The sequence below is a fragment of the Ziziphus jujuba genome, chromosome 7, assembly GCF_031755915.1.
Source record: "Ziziphus jujuba cultivar Dongzao chromosome 7, ASM3175591v1".
In the NCBI taxonomy this organism is placed as follows: domain Eukaryota; kingdom Viridiplantae; phylum Streptophyta; class Magnoliopsida; order Rosales; family Rhamnaceae; genus Ziziphus; species Ziziphus jujuba.
In genome coordinates this window covers 5,756,048-5,774,176 of record NC_083385.1, presented here as the reverse complement: position 1 = coordinate 5,774,176, position 18,129 = coordinate 5,756,048, and the positions used below count along the sequence as shown (strand labels likewise).

The following is an 18,129-nucleotide window of genomic DNA, read 5'->3' as shown; positions in this document are numbered from 1 at the left end:
TGTACAACAAAGGTTGTCGGATAAATTCCAGGTATAGTTTTATTTAATGCACGTTAATGTTGTATTACATTGTGCTGTCATTATTTATATAAAAATTAAAATTTGTTATGGTGACTTAAGTTATTTGGGTTTTCTAATATGTATGTTTATAACTTTTGTAGGCATTAAGTAAAAACTATTCGGAAAAACGGCAATTAAACAAGTATCCGCATAGGATGGGTGCAATGGGCTACGCGAGATTAGAAAGAGCCATTGTATGCAATTTATTTTTATTTACATTTAACCATATCAATTTTGTCATTGTTACTTGATCACTTGAATTATTAAAATTAATTTATTTGTAATTTTGAATAAACTTGAAAGAGGCATCGAAGATTATGTAGACCGAGATGACCTATGGATACGGGCACGTATGGGGAAGGATGGAAAATATGCAAATGAAGAAACTGAACATGTAGCGGAAAAAATTGTGAGTATTGTATTTTTTATGAATATTTGTTACATATATTATTATTTACTTCATTATTTGATATATTCAATCATTTAAACAATATATTGTAGAATGACTTAAAGAAGAAGGCAACAGAAGGAGAAATTCAGCCTTCACCTCCGGTGGATATACTCACACAAGCTTTGGGAAAAGAAGAGTTTGGAGGTAGGCTTAGGGGTCGAGGCAAAGGATACACGGTGACTAACTTTTTCCATACTCGTAAGCCGAGTTCACACAAAAAGACCAAGTCGGAGGGAAGTGGAAACAATGCAGTCTATGAGATGCTGCTCAAAAGCCTGGTGGCGATCGTCAGAAATTCAAGAAGCAGCAGCGCTGCCCAAGTTGATGCGCTCATATCGGCATGTGGTATTGACATTCTGTCACTCACTTATCCAGTCGATACTGTTGCTGCTCTTGGGACCCAAGTCGATGATGTTGTTGGTCAAGGGACCCCCCCAGCTGATGATGTTGATGCTCCTGGGACCCAAGTTGATGATGTTGCTACTCATGGGACCCCCTCAGCCGATGATGTTGATGCTTTTGGGACCCAAGTCGATGATGTTGCTGCTCATGGGACCCAATCTACATCTTGGATTGATGCTCCTCGGATCTAACCTGAGGTTTTCATTATATATATATATATATATATATGTTTAAGTGGGTTATTATTATCTATATAGCTCCCATGGTTGAAGAGTCTTACCTACCGCCATGAGGTCATGGGATCAAGTCTTTAAGTTGAAGGAATATTGTCATGTGAACATATATTAATTTTTTTATTTTTTATTTTAACTTTGCAGGGTGTAAAATGTAATCTTGCATAAGGCAATGTTGGCCATACAGTAGCACGTGGTGCTTTGGTACCTTCGCTGCCAACGGATATGTGCCATGGTGTGAAGCTAGGTGCAGCAAATTATAAGGTCACTGTTGATGACGTTATTGATGGATTTGCACCTTTGCCTATTCTGTCATTTGACATCATACATGTCGGTGATGCTGAAGGTGCATTTGTTGCATGACCAAGAGATCTTGTTATCTTGCCATCTGAGGAGGTATTGTTCGATGCAGCTATATATATTAATGAAGTTTAAAATAAATTTTTTTTTGTTCTATTTTAAATGTTGTTTGTTGATATTTGTAGGGAAGCTCGAACAGGTCAAATGTTGAGACTGATCAAGATGATAATGTTGATCCCTTAGTCATTACCCCAACGATCCGAGAGTTGCTACGTTGGATCAAGGACGTCGATAGCGATCATTTATGGTTTTTTAATATGAAAAAAGAGATCTTTGGGGAAGAACAACAGTTGGGCATAGCGAGGAGCAATATAAACGATTTTTGTTACATGCAAGAATTATCTTCCAAATGCATCTTGTTCTACATAAGGTAAACTAAATTTGTATGTCTTTATAACTAATTCTTTAATTTAATTAATTATACATTATAATTACTCGTAATCGGATTATGTAGGCATTTATGTAAGGGATTGACGGGCTCCTTCGAAGGAAATTATTGCTTTGTTCATCTGGATATTATTGCTTCGGTTGGTCATCCAAACCCTCATGAACGGATGATAAATATATTGAGTAGATGACAAGATGCGAGAAATAATCAACTATGGTTCTTTCCCTACTATGCAAGGTAATATTGTGTTAGTTTTAATTGAATTATATTGTGAAAATATTAATTTTGAAAAACATCATATTGACTAAAATATTTATTGGTGTTTTTAGGAATCATTGGATGCTATGTGTTGTTGATTTATACAAAGCAGTAGCATGGTTTTTGATTCTTTAAAGACTCATAAAAATATAATTGATAAGGATCTAAAAACTTTGATCAACGAGTAAGTTAATAACTCTAATATTTTTAATTAATTGTTCTTATATTGGATTTGTACTTTTGAAGCTACTATATAATCTTATACAGTATTTATATTTCTATATAGTTCCTTCGTTGCATGGAACCAAGGAAAGACATCTGAAAAGAAACTTCGATGGCAAAATACTAAGGTAATTATTATATATAAACTTAGCATTATTAGTTGTTAGTTAATTTAAATACTTGTATATATTCGTATCTAATATTACACATAATTTACTATTTGCAAATTTAGACACCGATGCAGCCCGGGAGTACGGAATGCGGTTACTATATTATGATGATAATGCGAAATATCATTAAGCGCAAAGTTCCTCCCCAGGACTTAAGAGGAATGGTAAATTATTATTAATTTAATGATTTCATCATATTTCTATTATGTAATAATTAATATTTATGATTATTTGTATATGTATTAACATAAGTTTCTCATGTTCAGTACGAAGGTGTCACTTGGTTACAAGCTGAAAATGTCAACAAAATTAGAGATGAATGGGCAACAACGATGATCACAAGTATCTCAAACCAATGAATATCTATGCATGGTAGTGAAATAACTAGCTTTTGTTAATAGCTTTTGTTTGTACATATAAAATATCGTAGACAAATTTGTGAAAATTGCTCATAAGGTAATATTTGTTTTGCATGAACTTTGGTTTTAAACATACCAATTTTACAAAAATTCAAACAATATTAAAAATAATTAAAATAAACGGTGAATAGGCGACGCACAATATGCTTGAGAGTCGCGTGATACAAATAATGCAAAAAAAAAAAAAACCATCATAGTTATGTGCTTAAATATTTTAACTGGTTATTTGAAGTTGAAAGTAAAACAGATTGATTTATATTTTTATAAAACCCAAAAAAAAAAATAAATAAAAGGAGAACAAGCGACACAATAAGCTTTAGCGTCGCCTGATACAAATAATGCAAAAAAAAAACAAAAACAATCACAGTTATGTGCTTCAATATTTTAATAGATTATTTGATGCCAAAAGTAAAAGAGATTGATTAATATTTTTACAAAACCAAAAAAAAAAAAAAACCAATAAAAGGGGAACAAGCGATGCACAAAATGCTTGAGGGTCGCCTGATACAAATAAAAAAAAAAAAAACAAAAAAAAACCATCACAGTTATGATCTTAAATATTTTAACTGGTTATTTGAAGTTGAAAGTAAAACAGATTGACTAATATTTTTAGAAAACAAAAAAAATAAAAGGGTAACAGGCGATGCATAATACAATTATTCGTCGCCTGATACAAATAATGCAAAGAAAACAAAAACAAGAACAGTTATGCTTCTTAAATATTTTAACTGGTTATGTGAAGTTGAAAGTAAAACTGATTGATTAATATTTCTAAAAACCAAACAAATAAAATAAAATTGTAACAGGCGACGCACAACAATATTGTGCGTCGCCTTATATAACAAAAAAATAAAAAACAACACAATTATGCTTCTTAAATATTTTTACTGGTTATTTGAAGTTGAAAGTAAAACAGATTGATTAATATTTTAAAAAAACCAAAAAAAAATTCCAATAATAATATAAAAGTGTACTAGGCGACGCACAATGTGATTCTGCTATAATATTTTCACTTGTTATTTAAAGTTGAAAGGAAATCAGATTGATTAATATTTTATGAAAAAGGTAAATAAATAAATTTTTAGTGAACAGGCGACACACAATATGCATTTGTGTCGCCTGATAAACATATTTTTGAAAAAAAAAAAACAAAGACAATCTTTGTGAAGCTGCTTAAATATTTTTTCTTTTTATTTAAAGTTGAAATAAAATTAATTGATTAATATTTATAATATATATATTTATGTTAATAGGCGACTCATAGAGATGTTTATGCGTCGCCGTATATCAATAATATGCGGACCAAAAAAATAACAATTCAGCTCTGTTATTTTTTTAAAATATTTTCACTGGTTTTTCAAGTTGAAAGCAAAATCAAATTGATTAATATTTTGTGAAAAAGAAAAATAAATAAATATAAGGGCATCCGGCGACGCAAAATATACCTATGCGTCGCCTGATAAAAATATTTTTTGTAAAAAAAAAAAAAAGCTCTGTGTTGCTGCTTAAATATTTTCATTTATTATTTAAAGTTGAAAGAAAATCAATTGCTTAATATTTACAAAAAACCAAAAAAAAAATTAATAAATTAACAGGCGACGCATAATGGTGGTTTTGTGCCGCCTGATATCAATAATGTGTGCTGCAAAAAAATAGAAATTCAGCACTATTATTTTTCTTAAATATCTTCACTGGTTTTAAAGTTGAAAGAAAATCAGATTGATTAATATTTTATGAAAAAGGAAAATAAATAACAATAAGGGAATAAGACGACGCAAAATATACCTATGCGTCGCCTGATACAAATATTTTTTGGAAAAAAACCAAAAAAAAGGCTCTGTGATGCTGCTTAAATATTTTCACTTGTTATTTAAAGTTGAGAGAAAATCAACTGCTTAATATTTACAAAAAACCAAAAAAAAAATTAATAAATTAACCAGCGACGCATAATGATGGTTTTGAGTAGCCTGATATCTATAATGTGTGTTTAAAGTTGAAAAAAAATCAGATTGATTTATATTTTATGAAAAAAGAAAATAAATATATATAAGGGAATAAGGCGACACAAAATATACCTATGCAACGGTTGATAAAAATATTTTTTGTAAAATAAAAAAAAAAGCTCTGTGTTGTTGCTTAAATATTTTCACTTGTTATTTAAAGTTAAAAGAAAATTAACTGCTTAATATTTACAAAAAACCAAAAAAAAAAAATTAATAAATTAACAAGCGACGCATAATGGTGGTTTTGCGTCGCCTGATATCAATAATGTGTATTGCAAAAAAATAGAAATCCAGCACTGTTATTTTTCTTAAATATTTTCACTATTTTTTAAAGTTGAAAGAAAATCAAATTGATTAATATTTTATGAAAAAGAAAAATAAGTAACAATAAGGGAATAAGGCGACGCAAAATATACCTTTGCGTCGCCTGATACAAATATTTTTTGGAAAAAAAAAAAAGCTCTGTGATGCTGCTTAAACATTTTCACTTGTTATTTAAAGTTGAAAGAAAATCAACTATTTAATACTTATAAAAAATCAAAAAAAAAAAAATAATAAATTAATAGGCGACGCATAATATTGATTCTGCGTCGCCTGATATCAATAATGTGTGTTCCAAAAAAATAAAAATCCAGCACTGTTATTTTTCTTAAATATTTTCACTGGTTTTTAAAGTTGAAGAAAATCAAATTGATTTATATTTTATGAAAAAAAATAAATATATGTAAGGGAATAAGGCGACATAAAATATACCTATGCATCGCCTGATATAAATATTTTTTGGAAAAAACAAAAAAAAAAAGCTCTGTGATGCTACTTAAACATTTTCACTTGTTATTTAAATTTGAAAGAAAATCAACTGTTTAATACTTACAAAAAATCAAAAAAAAATATAATAAATTAATAGACGACGCATAATATTGATTATGCTTTGCGTGATATCAATAATGTGTGTTCCAAAAAAATAAAAATCCAGCATTGTTATTTTTCTTAACTATTTTCACTGGTTTTTAAAGTTGAAGGAAAATTAGATTGATTAATATTTTATGAAAAAGGAAAATAAATAAATATAAGGGCATCAGGCAACTCACAATACTCCTATGTGTCGCCGGATGTATATATTTTTGGTTTAAAAAAAATTATCTCTGTGATGCTGCTTAAATATTTTCATTTGTTATTTAAAGTTAAAAGAAAATCAACTGATTAATATTTACAAAAATCCAAAAAAAAAAATTAATAATTTAATAGGCGACGCATAGAGTTTGTTATGCGTCGCTGGATATTAATAATGTGGAATGAAAAAAAAATTAAAATCTAGCTCTGTTATTTTTCTTAAATATTTTCACCTATTTTTAAAGTTGAAAGAAAATCATATTGATTAACATTTTTCTTTAGTGTAGCATTTAAACAATACAATTGATATACAATATACTCACTCTATTAAAGGCGAAACTGTTGGGCTGAATATTCAGCGACTCTTAACGGATGCATCATGTGTTGTTGTTTCTAGGGACTTCTTGACGTCGACATTTTTCGTATGCGTCGTCTATTGGTCAAATTTTTACTGACGCATTAAACTCAGAGTCGTGGCTTTGTTTTTTTAGACGCATTTATTTCGTAGCGTTGCTAAGAGTGTATCGCTAGAGCTTAATTTTCGCGTATCCTAAAAAATTTAAGTAAAGTTTAGATGACGAGAGAATTCTGATCCTAATTTGTAATGAACTTAATGTGATACAAAATCATATTTATTAAGAGCATTTTCAATGGGAATGTAGATTATTAAAATAAATATGCTATGCAGGCAATATAAATTATGTTTTTAAAAAATTATTCTCCAATAGTAATATCTAAAATTAATGTTAAGTTGATGTAATATAAATATTTTTAAAGTGAATGTTTGCTCATGAAACTCTGTTAGACATACCAAAATTTTCTAAATTTCTTTTTCTTTTCAAAGTTAATTCTTTCAAAAATTAATAATATATGTAATTAATTAACAGTGAGAATAATTTTATATTTGACTATGCATTTGTATTGTATATATTTAGACAATATTAATTTTTATACCGTACAATAAATAAATTATTTTTATTATTGGAGATGGTCTAAGTTTATCTAATTTATTTAAGCTAATGTAATGTAAGTTTAGATTAAAAACGGATTTTGATTTTCTCCTTATCTAAACTTGACCTAACTTTTAATATGTTACGTGATGATTTATTAATTGAATTCACAAATGTTTAGTCAAAAAATCTGGTCTGATCAGTCTTTTACAATTAAACGATCACAATGGCTGGCTCATATATAAAGCTGGACAAAGGAATAAAAAGTGTAGAACATATACACAGGTATGGTTATATTTATTTTCATATTTTATATTGTTGGACAAAGGAATATAACAAAAATTAATTAAAAATTATAAAAGCAAAGAGAGAAGCTTTAAGCAATAATCCTTTATGCGTGTGAGGACAGAGACCACACCGTTCAGGTCGCGACTCTCTGCTATTTGTAGGCACAAATTCTCATCTTTATTTATTTTTCTTAATCTGCACATAAATAAATTCATAAGAAAAAAAAATAAATGGGAACAAGCTCATGCTTTCAATTTAATTTCTTTAATTATATGAAGTAACTGTGTTATTAATTTTTTTAAAAAAATTGTATAAAAAATGTGGAGAAAGAAATGGAAGAAGATTTCTGGTCAAAAAAACATAAATTACTATCATGTTAGAGGTATTTTTATCTAAAAAAAATATATTTCTATCAATGATTTATATATATATATATATATATACAGTCCGTCTATGGTGCGGACGATTCTCATACGGACCACAATATTGGTGACGGTTTTTCATAGTATTAGTGACGATTTTCTAAGAAACCGTCGTTAATACTATGAAAAACCATCACTAATACTGCGGTCCTTATACGGACCGTCCTCACCATAGAATTTCTGTATATATATATATATTTTTGATCAAATACAATGATTCATATGTTGATTGCAATGTTTAATGAAATATTTGAATCATTCCACCTTCTTTTTTATTCCACTCTCTTTTCCTTTCCATTCCATTAATTAATCTTGCAACTAAATAACACTTTATATTCTTCCAAATTTCAGGAATCATGAACAATAGATTATGTAAATATATATATATATATATATATATATTTTTGTTGGTCCATAAAATAAAGTTCTAGCTTCATATATCTAACATATGGTATCCCATGTTGTCTGTTTTCTCATTTATGGACTTCTTAAATCCGGGGAAAGGGAAGTATGGAAGAAGAGAATGTTTCAAAGGACTTCACTACTAAGTAGATCACAATCGACATTCCAGAGAAATCGGAACGTCCTTTAACGAAGGAATTGGAATCGGAATATCCCTTTATAATATCTGGGAGTGCAGCGGTGCCCCCTGATAAGCTTTCCATGGTGACGTGTGCAGCGGTGTCCCCTGATAATCTTTCCATCCCTGTAATACATAGGAGTCCTGATACGAGGAATTGGATCATCTACAAGGTTCCCAATAAGCTCCGGAAGATACGTCCAGCAGCTTACACTCCCCAACTAGTTTCAATTGGGCCTTTTCACCATGGCAAATCAAACTTGAAGGTCATGGAATATCATAAAGCCAAGTTCATGAATGAATTCCTGGGGCGGTCCTTCTGTATTCATACTAAGGAGGAGAATTTGATCCACGAGATCACGGAAATCAAGGAAGAAGATGGGAAACTTGTGGAAAAAGCACAGCGTAGCTATCAAGAAGAGACCTTTGAGCCTGAGAATAAGAAAAAGTACTGGGAGGTCCCGAAAAACATTTTACGAGATGCCTGCTTCATCCTTGAGCCCTTCCTTAGAAACCACGAAAATCAATTTTCGCTTCCCGATGAAGAAGATAAGAAAACGAAGCAGCTTTCTGATAAAGAAATCAAAGATGATGCTTGCTTCATCTTTGAGAGATTCTTTAGAAACCACCAAATTCAATCTCGATCTCCCAATAAAGAAGATGAGAAATATTCAGGGGACTACATATTAAGTCCATGGGTTAAGGCAACTATAAAACAAGACTTGATATTGCTGGAAAATCAGCTCCCCTTTTTTGTTCTCGATCGACGGTTTGATTTCATCTTCAATCATCCGTCAAAAAATATTAATCATATCCCTGATTATCTGCCAGAACTAAAGAAAAATGGACAAGAAGTTCACGATTTCTTAATAATAATTACCTGCGAATTCTTCATTGGTTATTACAAGTATGGAAAACCTTGCACCGAGGAGAATTCCAAAAATAAAAGTCATCCTTCGACTGCTCCACGGGCGACAAAAACCATTGGAAGAGCAAAATGAAAGACATCATGCATTTCACTGATTTGGTTAGAAAGTTTATGTGTGAAAAAAAGGACTTTCCCAAGAGTTCTGAGTATTTGACCCTCTGTCTCCATTCTGCAAAGCAACTGGATAATGCGGGGGTGAAGTTTGGGCGTCCTAAAGTTGCTACATATTTAGCTGGCATAACGATTTATCTGATGTTAAGGACGATGATAAGCGCTGCTGGTGGAATTGCCGCGATCGCTGTTGGTGGAATGGCCGCGGTTGCTGTTGGATAAATGGTTGCTGTGGGATTAATCGTTTGGAATTGAAAATCCCTCAATTGAAGGTAGATGACAACACCGAGTGCATTTTCAGAAACTTCATGGCGTTGGAGCAGTTTGTTTATCCAAAGGCTCCTCGTATCTGCAATTATATTTTTGTGCTGGATCAACTCATCGACACCGCTGAAGATGTGGTTTTTCTGGTTGACAAGGGAATCATTGAGAACTGGCTTGGCAGTAACAAGGCCATGGCTGCCTTGGTTAACATACTCTGTGACCAAATTGTGACACCGGGTTTATTCTATGCTGATATCTGCGACAAACTTAACAAGTATCACAGCAAAAATTTGAATGTTGCCAGGTCAACCCTCAACAGGGTTTACTTCAAGGATATTTGGACTGGCAGTTCCCACTGTTGTTGGGCTTGTTATCGTTGTGTTCTCCTTCTTCTCTACCTATTCTACCATCAAGAATCTCTTCTTTGTATGAGGGAAAATATGTCAATTAGCTAGCTGGATAAAATATCAAGTGTGGTTCCTTACTACGTCCACTCTTTTTATTTGTTTTTGATTTTATCAAGATGTAAGTGTTTGGTTTTGTTGATCTTGTAATTATTACTATTTATGGGCTTGAACTCAAAATAAATATCTAAATAAATAAAACAGCTGAGCATGAGCATATTTTTGCTAATAGTTGTTTTTGATTTTCAATTTGCATCAAATAAATGGCTTGGAAAAAAAAGGATTGATTGAATATTTACTTGGAAAAAAAAAAAAAAAGAGAGTAATTTTTTTAATTTATTTTTAATTCAAGTTAAAGAAAGGAGCCCCATTTGTGAAATTGAAAATAATTTTAGAAAACTTAATGATAGTAGTAAGGGATCTGAAATCTATATGTTAAAAATTAAAATATTAATATTTTTCCTTAAAAACTTACAGAAAGTGGCTGATAATAAGTTTATATGATTTAAGGAAAAAAATAATTTTATCCTGACATTTTACCACTCAAGAGTCTAGAATCCAGATGCAATCAAACGTGATTACCGGATTGTTTATTACCTATACTCTCGTTAGGTAATTTATGGCAACTGTAATGAGATTTAAAAATTGCCATTATTCATTCTTGCGGGCACAATAAAAGCTACTATTTTCACAGGCTAATGATTTGATTTGGAATCCACTTACCCTCAATATCCAAAAAGAAAAAAAAAGAAAAAAATCCCATTATAAGTGTATACCATACAAGGAGAACAGAGTAGCAAAACCTTAAAAGAGTAATTCCAGTATTATGGCATTATTTATTTATTTATTTATTTTTTGGTACCATTATCCTCAGTTGTTTCAGTCATTGTAAGCCACAAGGATATATCTTCTAGTTAACTAACATTTTCCGATTTAATATCTTGAAATTATCCAATTCATTCCTTTTTTTTTTTTTTCCCTCCCCAATCTGTCAGAGTAGGATAAATGACGAAGTGCAATTTTTTCCCCCTCTTTTGGGTCCTATCAATAAAGAATAGCATCGACACACTTTAAAAGAAAATTTCTACAACTCTCTGAGTATCGATTAAAGTTTTTTATAGTGCCAAAATGGTATTAAAAATTCTGGATCATTATTCATTTGCTTTTTAATTCCTGGTTGTTGGAAGAGCTGGCAATATTATGAATGATTGGTTTGGCCCTTGGGCCTCATATTTTGGATTTAGATATACATGAGCATATATATGTGCGCCTTAGCCTTTACCGGTTAGACGAATCGCAAATTTAGTCACGATTGTTTCATTTGAATATTTGGTCAAATTTCATGAAATTGTGTGCATATATATGGCTTGCAATGTACTTTGATTTTGACGTCATATCTGACGTTGTGTGTGCTTGTAAGTCAAAAGATATCTTTTGAGTTTTTGATAATCTTTTAGACGCTAGTGACTGGTGAGCTATATCATTCATTATAGTTCCAATAAAAAATGATACTGATTATACTACCTTATACGATTTAGGTTATCATTGACCATCTCCTTAGAGTCCATACAGCATGTACCCTTATGTACATGATGTTGTTAATGTGGTTCCCTTACCACTATAGAGAAGAAATATGAGAAGAAAAAAAAAAAATTCTATTACTCTCTTGAAAATAGATTACAAAAACATAAAAACTTCTCTATTGGATTCTCACATGGAATCTCGCTTGTTTTACTATCAAACTCTCTCTGTATCTTTAATTCTTCTCTCAAGCTCTCTCTGGAGCCTTTACACTGCTCTTAATACTCCTCTCTTGGGATTGGATTGAGATTGCTTGGCTTGGCTTGAAAAACCACAGGATGGAGCCTATTTATAGACTCACAAATTCGGTGCATGTCCTCTATTTTCAACCTCTTCTGACAGTTGCCCACAGTTGTAGCAACAAGTTGTGAAGTCCAGCCGCACCTCCACCGACAGTGTCCCACATTTTCAACTACCACATCATCTTCCATGTCATCGACATGCGACCACGTCATCTGCCACGTGTTGACACATCATCACGCTGCCACATCATCATAAGTTTCTGAAATTACAGAACGGCCCTTAAATTTTTGGAAATTACATATTGACCCCTGTAGTTTCTTTATTTACAATTTGATCTTAGAATTTTGGAAAATTGCATTGTTACCTCAAAATTTCTAGTAATTATATTTTCATCCTGTAAGAGTCAAGTCTACCATTTTCGGCTATTTTGGACTCAACGGTTAACTCCGTTTTACCAAATTCAGCTCCATTTTTAGTCAAGCCATTATGTCAATGGAAGAATCATCTTCGGGAGCTATGGTTAAGCTCACTACCACAAATTATACACTTTGGAGATCTCGGATGGAAGATCTCCTTATTTTTAAGGATTTGTTTGATCCTATAGAAGCTAAATGAGTAAACTCTGATCCAGTAAAGAAGCAGAATGGAAAAAATTAAACAAGAAAACGATTGGTCAGATCAGGTAATGGATTGATCACAGTGTTTTCCATCATGTAGTGAAGGAAATGGATGCATATGCCCTTTAGACAAAATTGGAGGACATGTACCAGACCAAGATTGCTCGGAACAAAGCCCTGTTGCTTAAGCGATTGGTAAATCTAAAATTACAGAGTGGAACTTCTGTAGCCGAGCATACTAGTGAGTTCCAGAGCTTGGTAAATCAACTATATACTATGGATTATCAACTAGGGGATGAGAATCAAACTCTCCTACTTCTAAGCTCTCTTCTAGACAGTTGGAAGACATTTGTAGTCTCTCTCAGCAATTCAGCTCCGAATGGAAAACTTACTATGTCTATGGTTAAGGATGCCCTATTTAATGAAAAGGCGAATAGAAAGGACATTGGCATAGACCAGTCACATGCCCTCGTCACAGAGAGAGGAAGACAGCAAAAAGGTGGTCGAGATAAGGGGAGAGGCAGGAGTAAGAGCAGAGGCAGATATACAGAAGGCAGGAAATCATCACATAAATGCTATCATTATGGCCTAGAGGATCACTTGAAAAGGAACTGTAGAAAGTTGTTGAGAGAGCAGAGACTCCAAGGTAATTAGCCGAAGAAGGATGGAGAGACACTAGTCATTGTTAGAGGAGAAGTGGCGCTCTGCTCCACCGAAGAAGAGACATGCCTTCATATATCAACCCAAGACGTTGAGTGGGTAGTAAATACTGCAGCATCCAACCATGTCACTCCACACAGAGATTTCTTCAAAACGTACAAAGCACGAGACTTTGGTACGGTAAAGATGGGAAATTCCAGTTTTGCAAAGATTGTGGGAATATTCAGGTAAAAACAAATGTTGGTTGTACAATGACTTTGAAGGATGTCTGTCATGTTCTAGACCTTCGGCTTAATTTACTTTCAGGAGTAGCCTTAGACATGTAAGGCTATGATAACCATTTCAGCAAAAGCACATGGAAAATGATGAAAGGTGCCATAGTTGTCGCCCGAGGATATATTTGTGGAACGTTATACAAGACTCATATGAAGATATATGCGAAAAGCCTCAACATTGCAGAAGGTGAGGCATTTCAAAATCTGTAATACCAGAGACTCGATCACATGAGTGAAAAAGGATTGTCTACTTGATCAAAGAAGAAGCTTATCACTATTTGCAAGGATGTTGCGCTAGATCCTTGTAGTCACTGCTTGTTTGGTAAGCAACATAGAATCTCTTTCAGTTCTTCTGCATCGAGAAGATCAGAATTGCTTAGTCTGGTGCACTTTGATGTTTGTGCTCCCATGGAGATGAAATCATTATGTGGCAATAGGTATTTTTTGACCTTCATTGATGATGCTTCTCGGAAGGTGTGGATGTATTTCTTGAAGACAAAGGGTCAAGTATTAGATTACTTCAAACTGTTTCATACCATGGTAGAGCGTGAAACATAAAAGAAGCTTAAATATCTCCGCTCAGATAATGGAGGCGAGTATACTTCCAAGGAGTTCAATGCCTACTGCAGAAAACACTACATTCGACATGAGAAAACCCTCACACCCCACAACATAATGGAGTAGCCGTGAGAATGAATGGGACAATTATGGCAAAGGTTAGAAGTATGATCAGTATTGCTAAGCTGCCAAAGCCATTATGGGGAGAAGCTGTTCGTGTCGCCTGCTATTTAATCAACAGATCACCATTAGTACCATTGAATTTTGAAATTCCAGAAAAAGTGTGGTCGGATAAGATTCCCTCCTACTCTCACTTAAGAGTGTTCGGTTGTTTAGCTTATGCACATGTATCCAAGGAACTCAGACAGAAGCTAAATGCAAGATCTACTCCATTTATCTTTATAGGATATGGAGATGAAGAATTCAAATACAGGTTATGGGACCCGAAAACAAAGAAGGTTATTAGAAGCAATGATGTAGTATTCCATGAAAACCAGAAAATGGAAGCATCGAAAAGCCCAGAATGTCTCCTAATCGTAGTTCTAATGCTGATGATTTTGGTCCTAATCCAGCACCAGCACAAATAGCCATAGAAGATAAAAAGGTGCATGAAGATATGCCAGAAGCAGACCAGGAAGAAGAAGGGGATATTGAGCAGGGGGAGACTCGATCCTTTCAAGAAGCTGCATGGCCATCACAACGATCAGATGATGGTACACCTCCTGAAACCAGTGGTTTACAAGTTCGGAGATCTAAGAGAGTCCGAATTCCATCAAAGAGATTTCTCGAATCTGAGTATATTATGTTTACTAAAGAAGGGGAGCCAGAGAGTTTCCAGGAAGCTATTTCTCATCAAGACAAGGAAAAGTGGCTACAACCAATGCAATATAAGATGGAATCCTTGCAGAAAAATCATACTTATGAGTTTGTTGAGCTTCTAACAGGAAAGAAGGCACTAAAGAATAAATGGGTGTTTAAGCTTAAGAAGGATGGCAGCGGAAGGGTGGTGAAACATAAAGCCCGATTGGTGGTCAAAGGATTTCTTCAGAAGAAAGGAATAAACTTTGACGAGATTTTTTCACCAGTGGTAAAAATGACTTCAATTCGTGTCATTTTTGGTTTAGTAGCAAGTCTAAACCTAGAGCTTGAATAGATGGATATGAAGATAGCATTTCTTCATGGTGATTTACATGAGGAAATCTACATGGAGCAGCCAGAAGGATTTTGAGGTTTCAACGAAAGAAAACCTCGTATGCAAGCTGAAGAAGAGTTTATATGGGTTCAAGCAAGCACCAAGACAATGGTATAAGAAGTTTGAATCGTTTATGGTGAGTCAAGACTATAAAAGGACTGCAGTAGACCAGTGTGTTTATATTCAAAAATTTCCAAATGGAAACTTCATTGCACTTTTGCTATATTAGGATGACATGTTGATCGTTGAATAGGATGCAATGAAAATTAGTCAGCTGAAGAAGGAATTGTCTAAGTCCTTTGATATGAAAGACTTAGGACCAGCTCAACAAATTTTGGGAATGCAAATAATCCAAGATAGGAAGAACAGAAGGTTATGGCTATCTCAGGAGAAGTATGTTGAACGAGTGATAAAGAGATTCAACATGGATAAAGCCAAACCAGTTAACATTCCACTTGCAAATCATTTCAAGTTAAGCAAGAGATTGTGCCCCTCATCCAAAGAAGAGATAGAGGATATGGCTTCAGTACCATATTCTTCAGCGGTAGGAAGTCTAATGTATGCAATGGTGTGTACCAGACCAGACATTGCTCATGTAGTAGGCGTCATGAGCAGATTTCTTTCAAATTCTGGAAAGAAACACTGCGAAGGAGTCAAGTGGATTCTTAGGTATCTTAAGGGTACATCAAAGCTATGTTTGTGCTACGGGGGAGGTGATCCAATCTTAGAAGGCTATACAGATGCAGATATGGCCGGAGACCCCGATAATAGAAAGTCTACATCAGGTTATCTCTACACTTTTGTGGAGGGAGCTATGTCATGGCAGTCAAGATTGCAGAAGTGTGTTGCTTTATCCACTACTGAAGTAGAGTACATTGTCGCAGCAGAAGCGGATAAGGAAATATTGTGGTTAAAGCTTTTTTTCACAGAACTGGACATCAAGCAAGAAGACTACAAGATACATTGTGATAACCAAAGTGCCATGGATTTGAGCAAAAAGTCAATGTATCATTCCCGTACAAAGCATATTGACATCCACTATCATTGAATACACGAAGTAATAGATCAATAGTTGCTGAAACTAGTAAATATCCATACAAAGGAGAATCTAGCAGACATATTAACAAAAGTCATTGCTCAAGAGAAGTTAAAGCTGTGCAGAGACATAGCTGGAATGGCTGGCAGATGACCATCATTTTTAATGCGGTTGGAGGGGGAGAATTGTGAAGTCTAGCTGCACCTCCACTGACAGTGTGAAACCAGTTGCCACAAGCTTACCATTTTTTACAATGGTTGCTGCATTTAACAGCAAAAAACCAACTTGTTACTGCAACTGTGGGCAACTATTAGAAGAGGTTGAAAATGGAGGACATGCACCGAATTTGTGAGTCTATAAATAGGCTCCCTCCCATGGTTTGTCAAGCCAAGAAAAGCAATCTCAATCCAATCCCAAGAGAGGAGTAGTGAAAGCATTGTAAAGGCTCCAGAGAGAGTTTGAGAGAAGAATTAAAGCTCCAGAGAGAGTTTGATAGTAAAACAAGTGAGATTCCACATGAGAATCCAAGAAAGAAGTTTTTATATTTTTGTAATCTACTTCCATGAGAGTAATATAATTCTTCTTTATTTTTCTTCACATATTTCTTATCTATAGTGGTCAGAGAACCACAACAGTTAAAGTAATATTATAAATGAAGAAAGTACATATTTTGGAGGCTGAATTCTCCTCCAACTTGTACCCTGCTCAACATCAACTCAAGAACATTATATTAAGCTTTATTTTTATTTGTTGTACATTTCTGTGTGCATGTCTCTGTGTTATTTTTAGTTTAAGTATGTATTTTCATTACAGACAGTTTGTCACTGCTTAGATTAGATTTATTTGAAATCCAGTTTCAGCTGGAGCAGAACCCATGGTTGCATTGAATTGGCTCAAATTCTGATCATTTCATAGCAACCTCTTTTCTGTTCATAGATTCCAAGTTGTTTATATGCTTGATTCTTCTACTGTGGTCACTGATTTATTCCTAGAGATAATTTACTGAAGATCATAGATTAATTAGAGCACTTGATTGCAAGTAACTCATGGCAATCTTTCATTCGTATCGTTTTTTTTTTCTCTTTTTTCAACTTGTACTGGTGCCAAGTTCAAAGTAAATTTTTGATGAGAAAAATCTAAACTTGGATAAATGATTTTTTTACACAAAAGTAAGGTAGGTGGAAAAGAGTGTAACCAGGTTCCCCAGTGGGTGTTGCACAAAAGGCACTGCTCTTGTTCATTTCGCTTTGTGGCGTCTTTAACTCTCTTGTTGAACTTACTGATTGAGCATGCTGCTTTTCTAATGTGTTTGCATATTACTGGGTTTGCAGTCAATCAAGAAACGAGTTTGGTCTACCAAAGCTGGTTCTTACCTCCACAGCCTACTATCGAAAACAGAGTGTGTTTTTTTTTTTTTTTTAAAAAAACTTGGTTGGGATTAAAATATGTCTGGATTATGATGACACTTGCTATAAAGAGTGTATCGGTAAAGAGAGATGAAATGGTAATTATATAGGCAAGAATTTGTGTACAAGGGATTATTTTTTGAATTTTTTTTTTCATTGCAGCCTAATTATTTGACCAAATATAGGCATCATGATAAGAAAAATTAGTTTGATTTATTATTATTATTTTTTTATTTTGTTATCTCTTTAGCTTATTTTTTTTCATACCGCATTACTGCTACTGTCGTCGAGTTTGGAAGGGATAAATATGTAAAATACAAGCCATCACACAATCTTGTGTAAGTTTGTTGTTGGGCTTGGGACTTGGAAGTTCACCAAATATATAACAAGTGCACACTGCTATTGTCGTCATTGTCAGATACTGCTTATTTTATTTCTAGGTCAATTCTAGAAATCGAACCATTTAACCCAAAAAAATAAAATAAAATAAAAAACAAAAAAAAAATCTGTAAGAGTCTGTCTTAGAAAGTTGGTT

The 18,129-nt window shown here is 33.4% G+C and overlaps 1 protein-coding gene across 1 annotated transcript; it reads left to right on the top strand.

Annotated features, from left to right (window-relative positions):
• Positions 1–771: 771 nt before the first annotated feature.
• On the top strand, positions 772–10,077 carry LOC132804408 (UPF0481 protein At3g47200-like). The gene is made up of 4 exons (XM_060818720.1): positions 772–1,020; positions 8,292–9,023; positions 9,374–9,547; positions 9,631–10,077. Exons 1-4 carry the CDS (start codon positions 772–774, stop codon positions 10,075–10,077), a joined length of 1,602 nt encoding a protein of 533 aa, XP_060674703.1.
• Positions 10,078–18,129: the final 8,052 nt, after the last annotated feature.